The sequence below is a fragment of the Podarcis raffonei genome, chromosome 7, assembly GCF_027172205.1.
Source record: "Podarcis raffonei isolate rPodRaf1 chromosome 7, rPodRaf1.pri, whole genome shotgun sequence".
In the NCBI taxonomy this organism is placed as follows: Eukaryota; Metazoa; Chordata; class Lepidosauria; order Squamata; family Lacertidae; genus Podarcis; species Podarcis raffonei.
In genome coordinates, this window is record NC_070608.1 from 43843564 (window position 1) to 43856074 (window position 12511).

The following is a 12511-nucleotide window of genomic DNA, read 5'->3' on the forward strand; positions in this document are numbered from 1 at the left end:
GAATGTTGGCTTTGCCTGGGCTCTCCGTAATCAAGTGTGTGGGGGCGGGGGGGGGATCATTCATTGTGGCTCCAGTGCCACTTGCCAGGAGAAGAGTCTCCCTCTTGTGGAAATTGTTCCAGGCTAAGCTGCAGGAAGGCGTTGCTCAGCCTTGCTCCCTGTAGGAAACAAATATGCATGATTTATGGTACTTACCCTATTCCTTTGAGCTGCTCCATCATCTTATAAAAGATATTTCGGACATTTTATGTTGATAGATTGAGGCAAAATAACATTAACAGCCACAGGTGTAAGACTTTAAAAAAGTGTACTCTTAAAAACAGATGGATTTAACCGATTCAAGGGAAACTAGCTCTCTGGAACCATCATGAAGTAGGTCATGATTTCACCCTTAAATAATCTGCAGACATCCTGAGCTTGGGCAAATGCTGGTATAGAAAACCTTAATGCTAGTAGCCCTCTTGCCGACCAACTTCCTTGCACCAATGCTGCACACTGTCTCCTCCCACTGGCATGAGTTTTTTTCCAGCTATTGCAGGTTAGTCCATGAATACTATCACCTGCTTCATAGGGGCTTTTTCCACAGTTGCAAGACGTTCTGTTTGCACTTGCATTGCTAATTGCAGGCTCTTTATGACTCCTTGAGCTTTGGAGGCATCTATGCAACCTGCTAACTTTGAAATATCTTTTGTATTCAAGTGCATGCCTCCCAAGCAGTAAACAAGGCATTATACCATAGCAGAAGGTATCCTTCTGAGCCCGCCAAGATCCTTCCTTCCTTCCTGGGACTGCACAGATCAGGGGTGTAGATACTGTTACCGTATTGACCACAATATGTAGCTGGTGAAATGTGTTTTGTTTGGTGCATCACCAGTTCTGCAGGCCTGCTCTAAGGCAGTTCTCTACATGCACCCTGCCACTGGAATTATTCCATTACCTAATTTACAGCCAGATCCTAAGCACTTTTTTCAGATGTAAGTCCCACTGAGTTCAGTTGCCCTTGTTTCCCAATAAATGAGCTTAGTAGTGCAACTTTAGCCTTCTTAGCCAGCCCAATTAGGATGCTTTGTGTGGAAGAGTCAGGATTACTTATGCATTGTAGTTTAAAACATCTGGCTTCCGTAACGTTAAAAATCCATTATTTCGTTCTTCAGCACAATTAACTGAGCGTACACAATATTGTTCCTAAAGGTTCAAAGTAGGACAATCTCCTTTTCTTTCTCCATATGCAGAAGTGAGTTAGCATGTTTGCATGCACACAGGCAACAAGAGCTAAAACCCAGAACGCTTACAAATGCAGAGAATTGTTGACACCCTGCAGAGATTAATGCCCACTGTGCAAAGTGGGTCATCTACAGCATCCATCATGGCTGACATAGGTTTAAAATAATTACAACATTAATTCTATGGGATTTAATAGGGTCATAAATATTTGAGACATTCCTTACTACTATGTATTAAACTTCCCTTGGAACTCAAATTATATTTTAGCACACCCAGATCTAAATTTAATGTACAGTAGCACATTACCTGAACTGTAGCTCCAACTAATGAGAAATATCTAAAGGCATGCTATTAAATTCTGCACAGTATTAACTAGTCTCCAGCTGGACTATAAAGCGTATAAGGTAGTTTACACAGCACCAAGGTATAATAAATTGTTTAAAACTCCATCTTCTTTCTACCAGCACCTTGCTAAAAAACAAAGAGGTTGATAGTATTTTATAGGGAAAGAAATATATTGCATATAATTTTTATACTGTGTCATGCTGTGAATATTGTTAACAGTTTAGGGTTATGCACAATGTTTTTAACACATTAAAAAAGCACACAATGAAAAAATAGCTAACCAATTCAGGTTCTAATTTCTGTTTGCTTTCATTACCTATCATGGAAAGGAGCAAAAGAAAATGGAAGACATTGTATTTCCAAGACACCAAAATAAGCACATTGGCCATCTGCGAAGACAGAAGAGAGACTGGGTCATCCCTCCAATCAACTTGCCAGAAAACTCCAGAGGGCCCTTTCCTCAGGAATTAGTTAGGGTAAGACTGAGAAGAGAGGAATGTCTATGACAAATATATGGCAAATTCCACCGTAGAACAAACATGGTTGGCACTAAATCTCTCTTTTTTTTTACTTGTTTGCCAAGGTTTAGTTTGAAAGTTCTGTGTTTCCCCTGCAGTAGTTGGTGAGATTGAAAGCACATCATGTGGTTGCAATATGCTTTGATTAGCCTCTGGGAAATGCAAAATTAGTTACTTAAATCTGAAAGTAAGTGTGGAAGAAAATGATTTTTCACATACGTGATTTTAAATGAGATTTTTTTTCCTACACGTGTTCTCTTAACTGCAATATACAAATAAGGCTGTCAGGAATGAAGATACTATTGTTTCAAAGCAACACAGTGCATCCTGTTCTGAAATACCAGCAAAACTATGAGAAAAGGCATTTTCAGCTTCAAATGCAAAAAAAGAGCTTTTGTTCTCCCTCCCCCCGCCAAAAAACAAATGTAATAGAACTGAAAACCCATTAATTTTTCACCTTTTTTATGCTAGGATTTGAAGCAAATTTCACAGACAGGGATAGGGATGGAGCTAAGTGGGTAAATAAAGTGCTTAATGTCTTCTGAACTTAAATCATAAGGAGAAACTTGAGGTTTGTGCATACTGTTTGGTGCTGTGCATCGAAATGCTTTACTTTATGAGTTCAGAGTATCTCAGACAAATTAGCTAGTGGTGTGCAGCCAGACTGTGCCCTTCTATGGCAAAGGTCTCATACACACAGCTGTGGAGGGGGCGTGTTTTGAAAGTAATTATAACATTGTTGGCAAACCACCTGTCTGGTGTACTTACATGTCTGAGCACCACAGTAGTTATTAGGAGCGAAAATAAAAGCTGTGCTGCATGAGATAGTATTTACATGAGGAGAGACATTCTAATACCACACACTGCAAGGGCTCGCTGTTCTTAGGAAATTATGAAGGCAGCCAGGAGAAAGATGAGGCTGGTCATTTAGGGAATATAATGACTAGCCAGCGAGAGGAGTCAGGAGGAGTTTCACCAGTTGGTGGTTTTGTAGGTTGCTGCACAGCTGACTGTTCCTCTATTGAGAAGTCTTGAAAACTTCAGATTCGGCTTAAGTTCCTCAACCTACTCAGAAAAGCCCTTGTGTGAATATAGACAAGGTAAACCACCAGAGTTTGCCATCCTGGAAGTCATGGGTACCATGGTGCCTGTGAAGGCTTCTAGTGGGTTGGATGCCCCACAGCCTTTGAGCTTTCTTCTTTTTAAGTAAGCCTCTAGACCTCCTAAAAAAGGAAGCTACGGGGCCAAATATGCAAATACCTTCTAAACAATTTCTGTGAAATGAGAGCTTGTATATTTTTCCTGGTACAGTCAAACCTCAGTTTTTGAATGTTTTTCGGAACCTGAACATCCAACGTAGCTTCCTCTTGAGGGCAAGAAGCTCTTGCAACCAGTCGGAAGCCGCACCTCTGTTGTCAAACGTTTCGGAAGTCGAACGGTCTTCCAGAACAGATTACGTTCGACAACTGAGGTTTGACTTTGCTGAGGAATGCTCCCTGCTCGTGTTGGACAGCAACAGCATCAATGTGCATCTGAGTGGGTCCATAATTAGGACCATCAGGACATAGCTCACTTCCCATGGTAAGCATGAGGTTGTCAGGAGTGGTTGTGGAGTGGGGCTGTTGTGCATAGCAGCCATTTTACATTCTGTCACTCAGGCTCCATAGCAGCCACTTTGTGACAGGCACCACCAGCAGTCTCTCAGAATTCAAAACATTGCCACAAGTCCAAAAAGGTTGCTGACCCCTGATCTTAGCCCATTCTGATGTTTGTTTTTATGCCAAATATAAAAAAACCTACATCCTGAGATGACTGCAAAAGTCAATGGGAAATCTGCAAATCCAGTCACCCTACTATTATTACACGTTATGTCACAAATAGCATGCTGCCATAAGGATACTCTGGACCAAATTCTGTGTTACTGAGATGGTTGATCTATGGACACAGTTTCTTTCCAAGCCAAACACTGGGATGATTGCTACTGATTTTCTACCTTAAATACTAAATTGTTCCAGCCACCTCTTCAGATGCAATGTTGATCAGAGAGGAACTCTTTACAGATACACCAAATGTGCCTGAGGCAACCTTTTGCTGAAACATGTGGCTGCTAAGAAAGTTGACTGTCCCGAGTAAACTCAAAGCAGTTTTGGGCTAATATGGTGATGTTTGATAAATCTGTGTTAGCTACTCCTGGGTGCCAGTTCCACCTTTCCCATTATGAAAATGCCAAAGTAAAGTTTACCAATGATAAGTTAACTAACTTGGGCTGCTTTTTGTTTTGCTTTTTGCAATGAGCAAATAAACAAGATTAAAAATAACAAAAGAGTGGATTTGTTTTTGTATTTTTGGAGCTAGCACTTCTGATTACTTGTGTATGTTAACAAAACCATCATTTTCTTGCTACATAGATCAGATCTGATCGTGATAAAAGCCTTTCCTTGCGATACAGTGTTACTGGGCCAGGAGCTGACCAGCCTCCAACAGGCATCTTCATCATCAATCCAATCTCAGGTCAACTATCAGTGACAAAACCATTAGATCGGGAGCAAATAGCTTCTTTTCACGTAAGTTCTTAGCCAGAGTTTTAAATCAAGGATCTTAACATCTGCTTTGACTTTGAAGGGCACATATGTCATAGTTGGGAGATTTAAAGAATTGGTACTGGATCTGCATTTCTACACATTGTTCCTTTTCATATATATTAAGAGCATGCTGCTGACATAGTTGAGCATCTTCAATCTGATTTAATGTATTGGACAAAAGAAATAAAGCAAATTAGGAATGTGGCATTTTGTATTTTCTGCTTTTCACATTTGGTTACAAATAGGTTGGGGTGGAAGGGACGCGGGTGGCGCTGTGGTTTAAACCACAGAGCCTAGGACTTGCCGATCAGAAGGTCGGCGGTTCAAATCCCCATGACGGGGTGAGCTCCCGTTGCTCGGTCCCTGCTCCTGCCAACCTAGCAGTTCGAAAACACGTCAGAGTGCAAGTAGATAAATAGGTACTGCTCCGGCGGGAAGGTAAACGGCGTTTCCGTGCGCTGCTCTGGTTCACCAGAAGCAGTTTAGTCATGCTGGCCACATGACCCGGAAGCTGTACGCCAGCTCCCTTGGCCAATAAAGCGAGATGATCGCACAACCCCACAGTCGGTCATGACTGGACCTAATGGTCAGGGGTCCCTTTACCTTTAGGTTGGGGTGGAACCAAGGCCATCCTGACCTTCCCTCCCCCCACTGCCAGCAGAGATTTGCACCTGCAGACCTTTCTGCAGTTGTACCAGCAACTTCTCTAGGGGCCTGAATGTCATCTTGTTGGTAGGGCAGCCTAATCCAGTAAGAATTGACATTCCTTGCCATAAAGGAAACAGTAAGTTGGGTGGATAGAAAGATTTCTCAGCAAGATTATTAGAATACAAAATTCCATTTTCGACTAATGCTAAAAAAGAAAAGTCTTCTGAACAGAAGAAGAGCCCTGCAGCATCAGATGAAAGATATATCTAGACAGTTCCCTCCTGTTGTAATTCCTGAACAACTGGTATTCAGTGCCATGCTGCCTGTGAACCTAGAGCTTCCATATAATCATGACTCGTAGCCATTGGTAGACTTGTACTCCATGCAGTTGTCTAATCCCTTCTAAGCCAGTAGCCATCACCACACTCCATAGCAATAAATTCCACAAATGAAAAACACATGTATGAAAAGTTCCTCGTTTTGTCTATCTTGAATCTCCTTCAGCTTTAGAAATCTCCTTCAGCTTTAGAAATCTCAGCCATGTTCCCTCTTAATTACTTTTGTCTAAACTGAAAAGCAAAATAAGATAAATAATTATTAACTGAAACATTTGTTTACTCTGCATTAATGATTTGTTTATAGGGCCTCAGATCTTGGAGGGCTCTGGGATTTGGTAGTTTACCCATATGCTACTTTTTCTTTTTCAAGTTTTGTTTTTTTTGAGGCTTGATGTATGTTTAAAATTTTGTATATTTTTATCACTGTAAGCCACTTACAGATGTAGATAGTGAAAAGCAGAATATGGTTTTTAAAAATAAATAAACAACACCAAAGTACAACAGATATAGGATTAAATGTAATATAAAGAAAGAAAACATGAAAACTTCCAGCATCATTCTGAACATTGTAAATCCACATGTGAGGGGTCAACCATGTCTTCTACAATGATCCACAAACCTGTTCCATCCTAACAGAAAACTGTTCTGTCTAAGATTGATTCTAATGGAGAAAAATTTGGACTGAGCAATCTTTAAAGCGACCCTAAATTCTCAGTAAATTGGATAATAAAAGATTTTCTGTAAACAAAGATGGCCTGGAAGTGGTGCCAAAGTGACTAAAAGAGAGAGGGTAACAAAAGAAGATGCTGAAATAAATCAAGTTAACTGAGTTCCATTTAAAATGTCCTGTCAGCAACACTAATTGCCGTGCCTGATGACATGTTTTGCAAGTTTTCTCAATTACTAATGACTTTTGCAGCTGAGGGCACATGCCGTGGATGTAAATGGAAACCAGGTGGAAAATCCCATTGACATCGTTATTAATGTCATTGATATGAATGACAATAGGCCTGAGTTCTTACACCAGGTTTGGAATGGTTCAGTACCTGAAGGATCAAAGCCAGGTAAATCACTGGAATTTTCTAAGCAATGTATTATGTATATAACTTCAAAATGTTAAAATATATTTTCTCATCCCTCCCCCCAAATTATATAAGCTAATTGCGTTCAGTGGGGCGTGATGGGAAAAAGATCAGGACATTATTAATGTTTTTAAAACAGGAAGGATTCTTTAAAATCCCTAATGGACAAACTGCGTTTGGATGGAAAGTGTTAAAGAAAATCCAAAGAGAATGTGAATCACTGAGTATTTCTAAACATACAGGCAATGACCTGTATTGGACCACACTTGTCCAATATGTGCAGGACCATGCACATGTGAATTGCCACAACCCGGAAGTGGCCAGAAAAGGGAACATAACAGGAAATGGGATTACGCACCTCTGCTGGTATTTGCAGGGGTCAGGAGCATAACCCCTGCTCAAAACGGTCAGTGCATGTATTTTAAAGCAGGGTAGAGAATTCCTGAATATTTGGAGGAAACTACAGCATCTGATAAAGAGTTTTAATATGAAGCTTGGGAGCAAGTTGCAAGGCTTTTGTAAAAGTGCCGTGCAGGTTTCAAGGTGTACCCAGGCCTCCAGGGAAACTGAAGACACATAATGGTTGATTACCCAATCTCTGTAAACACGACCACCACCTTTGAACTCAGTTCTGCCTGCGTTCTTAGGCTTCACACACAGGTTCCTTTTGTAGATAGAGAACAGGAATAAAGAGAAAGTAGGCAATCCATATGTAAACCAAGGAAAAGCTTAATTTTATGTGATGTGCTAACTCAAAGAAAAGTCAATAAAAGCCAAATTGGGTTACTCTACCTAGTGGTTGATGGGAAAGCAAACTACCATTATCAAGTGATATAAGAACTTATTCCTGCAATTTTAAGATCTTCCTGGGAAATTCAGGAAAAAAGTGTATAAATTTTATTCAACTATACAATGTACACTAAAGGACAGGTTGCTTTCTGGTTTCTTAAAATGTATTGGATGAAATAAGAGTGATACTGATCCAAATATTTATGCTGGTCTTTATGGAGTCAGATAACCTTTATCTTTCAACTTTGCTGCTTGAGGTTTAGGAAGATTTTTGTACACAAGATCAGACTCTTAGAAGGCATGTTCACTTCCCAAACTGATCATCTTCAGTCTTGGAGCATGATCAGATTTGCTTTTGTGCATATAATAAGAAGTTGCTCCCTGTCTTAATTTCCCATTGCAGCCCATTGACATGGCTTTTCATGGTCTTGCAGAACAGAATGTACCGCTATCGCATGCCAACAATAATCACTGTTTTAAAAGTCAGCTTAATAAGGGGAAGTAAATGGTAACTAGAAATGCCCTTTCTTTGTTCAGGCTTGTATACTGAGCCGACAAGCGTTAACTCTCTGCAAAAGCAACATTTATCCCACACTGGAAATTAAAAACACTAGTTTATGCATGATGCTATTCATTTGAGCTGAGTCAGGGAAATAGCTATTTAAATGTACACATCTTCATTTAAAATTTTGGAGAACCTGACTGCTGGGAGATGATAATCCGCAACAAGTGAGCTAGGTATTGAATAAGCACATGTGGTTCTATCTCAGTTTGTCCTTTATTAATCACGAGCCTTGGGGGAAAGTGTGTGGTTTGAATAAGAGAAAGAATGTGAAATGTTTTGTCAGAGGAAGTAAATGTTTAGACCCAAGCTAGGAGCTTCTGGGTGACCATGTGTAATCTGTTTATTTAACCTTGAAGATGATTTGTTCTTTCGTTAGGAACCTATGTAATGACGGTCACTGCTATTGATGCTGATGACCCGAATCAGTTGAATGGAATGCTGAGATACCGAATCTTGTCACAAGCACCAAGCACACCCTCCCCAAGCATGTTTACAATTAACAATGAAACCGGCGACATTATCACAGTTGCTGCTGGCCTTGACAGAGAGGTAAGATGGCTCTTGTGCTGCAAATGTTTAACCGTATTGCCTCATCATATATATGACTACCAATATTATATGCCCATGTAGAGACTTAATGCGTGTGATTTTTGCAAAGTTATGATTAACGTCTAGCTTGCTGGAGTTAAGGCTACTGCGGCGCTCCACACATTCCCAGCATTGGGATTTCTGTCTTGAAAGCTCCTAGAGAAGTGATGGAAGTGCTAATTTCTTCCCGCATTTTATTAGCCTCATTTCGGGTTATTAAATTGGAACACAGTTTATTATTACTAAATTTACTTAATCGGTTTGTTTGCTCACTTCTTAATTTTATTCATGAAAGAATATTATCCTGTACCAGAATTCTAACTTGATTTTAATACCTTGGCACAACATGGGGGTTAATATACCTCTGAAGGATCTTTCAGTTGTCAGCAATAAACATTTGACTTTGAAGCTAAACGCAAGAGCCTTTTGAAGTTGGTTTTATTCTTTGTAGGGAGGAGGTTGGTAATAATAGCAGCATACATGTTGCTGCAATCCCTACATTTAAAGAAGTGTTCATTGCATTTATTTCTAAGCATCTGCAACTCTAAGATTTTGTTTGCTTGTGACCTGAGAAAGAAGTGCTGAAGAAACCATCAACCAAAACTGCCCCAGTGTAGCTAGTAAACAACATAATACAGGAGCAAAGATTGCATTATATACTACTAAGTTTTACTCAGAGTAGACCCAGTGAAATTAATAGGCCTATGTTCATCATGTTCATTCATTTCAGTGGGTCTACACTGGGTAGGACTAACACTGGTTGCAACCGTTTGAGGCTGTATTGTCAATCTCCTAGAGCAGGGATTTCCAAACAGTGATCTAAAAGTCCTCCATGAGCTTCATTTAGGTGATCCATGGCATGCCCTCGGTAAATACCCTTATTGATTTGTAATTTTATTTCTCTTGCTGACATTTTATTTTATTGTATTGCAATTTGAATTCTGTTGAATTTAATGCAATAAAATAAAATATAAGAAATAAGAGAAGCAATGAAAATACAAGTAAATATCATAGAGCATCTGGCTCAGCACATTACAGTTGCTGCAACAGGCAGAAAAATGGTTAAGTGCTCCACAAAACACTCAGCAATTTTTAAGTGGTTCATCGGGGGCGGGTGGAGTTTGGAAACCACTGATGTGCAACCGAGTTGAAGGATTGGTACAACTTACGTATCCCACGTAATAGCCAGGTTGAGTGCAAGGCCACCTGGTAAAGAAGCCTACAGAAGTTTTGCCTTCCCTTCAGTGTGTGGCTTAGTTCATTTTCATGCAGGTGAAGACAGTCCTGATGTCAAATGTGTTGAATTGATGAAACATGTCTTGTATTTTCCTCCTTTAACAACAACAGTTTTCCTGGCAGGGGCAGAATCAAGGGCCAGTGCATTGGTGCATTGGCACCAAACAGGATCAGATGGTCCCACTTAACAGCTGTTAAGCAGAGGGATCAGAGCCTATCATGCTAGCAGTCACCTCTTCACAAGCGGTTTCCCTGCACACAAAGGAAAGTACTAGCATTGTGCAGGATCTAATCCACTCACACATTAGCTAGTATACAGCTGATCCTGTACATTGCTGCTTTGCAAGTGGTTTTCCTGCAGGAAAGTCTCTTGCAAAGCAACACCTGCACTCCACAAGATTCAGGCTGTCAGGCAGAAAAGAGAGTTGTGCCCATTTTCTGGAAAAATGCTGCTCTTTCCCCGTGGTTTTCCCTGCCTGCCTCTCCTTCCAGCCTGATGCTACAGATTGTTCTGTGCTCATCCAGTGACTCACAGCAATACATAGCTCTGTGTACTCAAATTGTCTGGGGCCATCCAACTCGGTTCAGGATTTAGGTGTGGGCCGAATCCAATGCACAACGTTCTGTGTGCTTGTGAAGAATATGCAAGCCAAACCTCTTTGAGCCACAGTCCAGCCTAGCTGCACCCATTTAGGTCAGCCAGAAATGAACGGCCTTGAAAGGCCAAACTGCAGATATTTATCACTTTCTTTTTCTCGTTATGGTTTATTACTTTTTATAGCAGCTTCTAAAATTCTGTATACATTAAATCCTGTTCCATTTTATTCTGTCTTTATTTTTGCTTGGAAGGTAAATGTGCTTTCATGCATGCCTAGAGAACGGACACTTCATAGAATAAGCAACCTAAGACTTGGAAGCAAAGGGAAGTTTTGAAGTAACTTGGCAACCCTTGCTAATGCATGCCTCTCTTTAGGGCAGGGAAAGTTTGTTGTTTTATTATCATGCTGACAAATGAAAATATCAACTTCATTCTATCAAGAAATAACATTTAAAAGGGTTTTGGTGCAGGGAGTAGAGAGAAAAATTCATTTTCAATGAAAGACATTTATTTTTTCTAAATATGTTCATTTTCACAAAAGTCTCTTTTGCTCCATCAGTAAAGCACTCAAGACAGTAACAGTTCAGAGTAATAACAAAATTCCTTTATCATTTACCGGTTTTCTGCTTGGAAGATGAAGTGAACTCTGCAATAATATCACTCCACCAATCTGAAAAGCATTAAAATGCTGAATTCCGAATCAGATATAGTGGGGGAAGTAATGTGTATTTACATTTAACAGTATACAGTATCAGCAAAAACCAAATGAATTATCAGAGTCTCTCAAGGAAATACTATAAAAAATGATTTTGAAAAATATATTAAACAAAAAGTATAATCCCTAAACAGAGAGACTTCTAGCTTCAGGGTAAGGGTGAGCCCCAGGCCCTGGCTTAATCCCAACAATAATGTAAGAATAAGCATTCTTAATACCAAAGGCTGTTTTTAACAAAACAAAAAACAATTGAAGCTGGCGGTGCTGTCGAAGAAGAAGGACTATCTAGTTCCTAATGTTGAATGTTTGTGGAAATAATTTGGATTTGGGTTTCTCTTCCAGTAACTTGTTTCTGTTAGCCTTGCCTGTGCTGGTTTCCATAGTGATGCTGAGAAGTTGCCGCTACATTACCCTCAAGTTCCCCCACAACAAAGCCTTGGCAGTTTGAATCATTTGCCCAAGAATGTGCCCTCCCAGCCTCAGCACTCATGAACCATTTTTTTTTTTTAGTGCCCATCCCTGATTAGGTTTGAATTTGCTACACAGCATTTGTATTTTTTAAATGTTAATCCAGAATCAAAACTTTGTGTTCCCAAACAGGGACAGGGTGGTGATTGCTTGCTAGTCAAGAAGACTGTGGTTTGTTGCAGTTATAAATCACCCAAAACAAAAATTCATGGAGCTGAATGTGGTTAGATGCAATCCATTGTTGGAAATCCAGCAACCCTCAGTTCAAGTGATGTTAACCAGAATGAGCAGCGTGATAAGCTCGTTGCATAGCAAAGCACAATTTATTGAACACCTGCTGTCCTCTCAGAGTGTTAGCTGTCTGTAACTCCTGGTGGTGTCATTTTGTGTTTTTTAGAAAGTACAACAGTATACATTAATAATTCAAGCTACAGACATGGAAGGAAATCCAACATATGGTCTTTCAAACACAGCAACTGCTGTCATCACGGTGACAGATGTCAATGACAATCCTCCAGAGTTCACTGCCATGATTGTAAGTCTGTGATAAAGGGGATGAAGTGTACGAATAGCCTTTACTTAAGAAAGATTCTTGCTGATTCAGCCAAATGGATTTAATATGTTTGTGACATTGGGTCGCCCAGTGGATTTCAGTGGTTTAACTAAGGCCATAGCTACTTCTTAGAGCATAGTAAATGCAGCCCAAAGTACAGCATTTAACTGTAAAGCAAAACCTCCCCCCACTTTCTCTCTCTCTCTCCCCCCTCTCTATTTATATATGAGAATGATATGTTCACATTGCCACTTGATAGAAG

General features: G+C 40.0%; 1 protein-coding gene across 1 annotated transcript in view; it reads left to right on the forward strand.

Moving 5' to 3' along the window:
* Positions 1–12511, forward strand: part of CDH2 (cadherin 2) — a 124981-nt gene that overhangs the window by 91055 nt on the left and 21415 nt on the right. The window contains exons 4-8 of the mRNA XM_053396327.1: positions 1899–2045; positions 4496–4651; positions 6575–6719; positions 8468–8640; positions 12094–12231. Coding sequence (XP_053252302.1) covers positions 1899–2045; positions 4496–4651; positions 6575–6719; positions 8468–8640; positions 12094–12231 — 759 coding nt within the window. The remainder of the gene's footprint in view (positions 1–1898; positions 2046–4495; positions 4652–6574; positions 6720–8467; positions 8641–12093; positions 12232–12511) is intronic.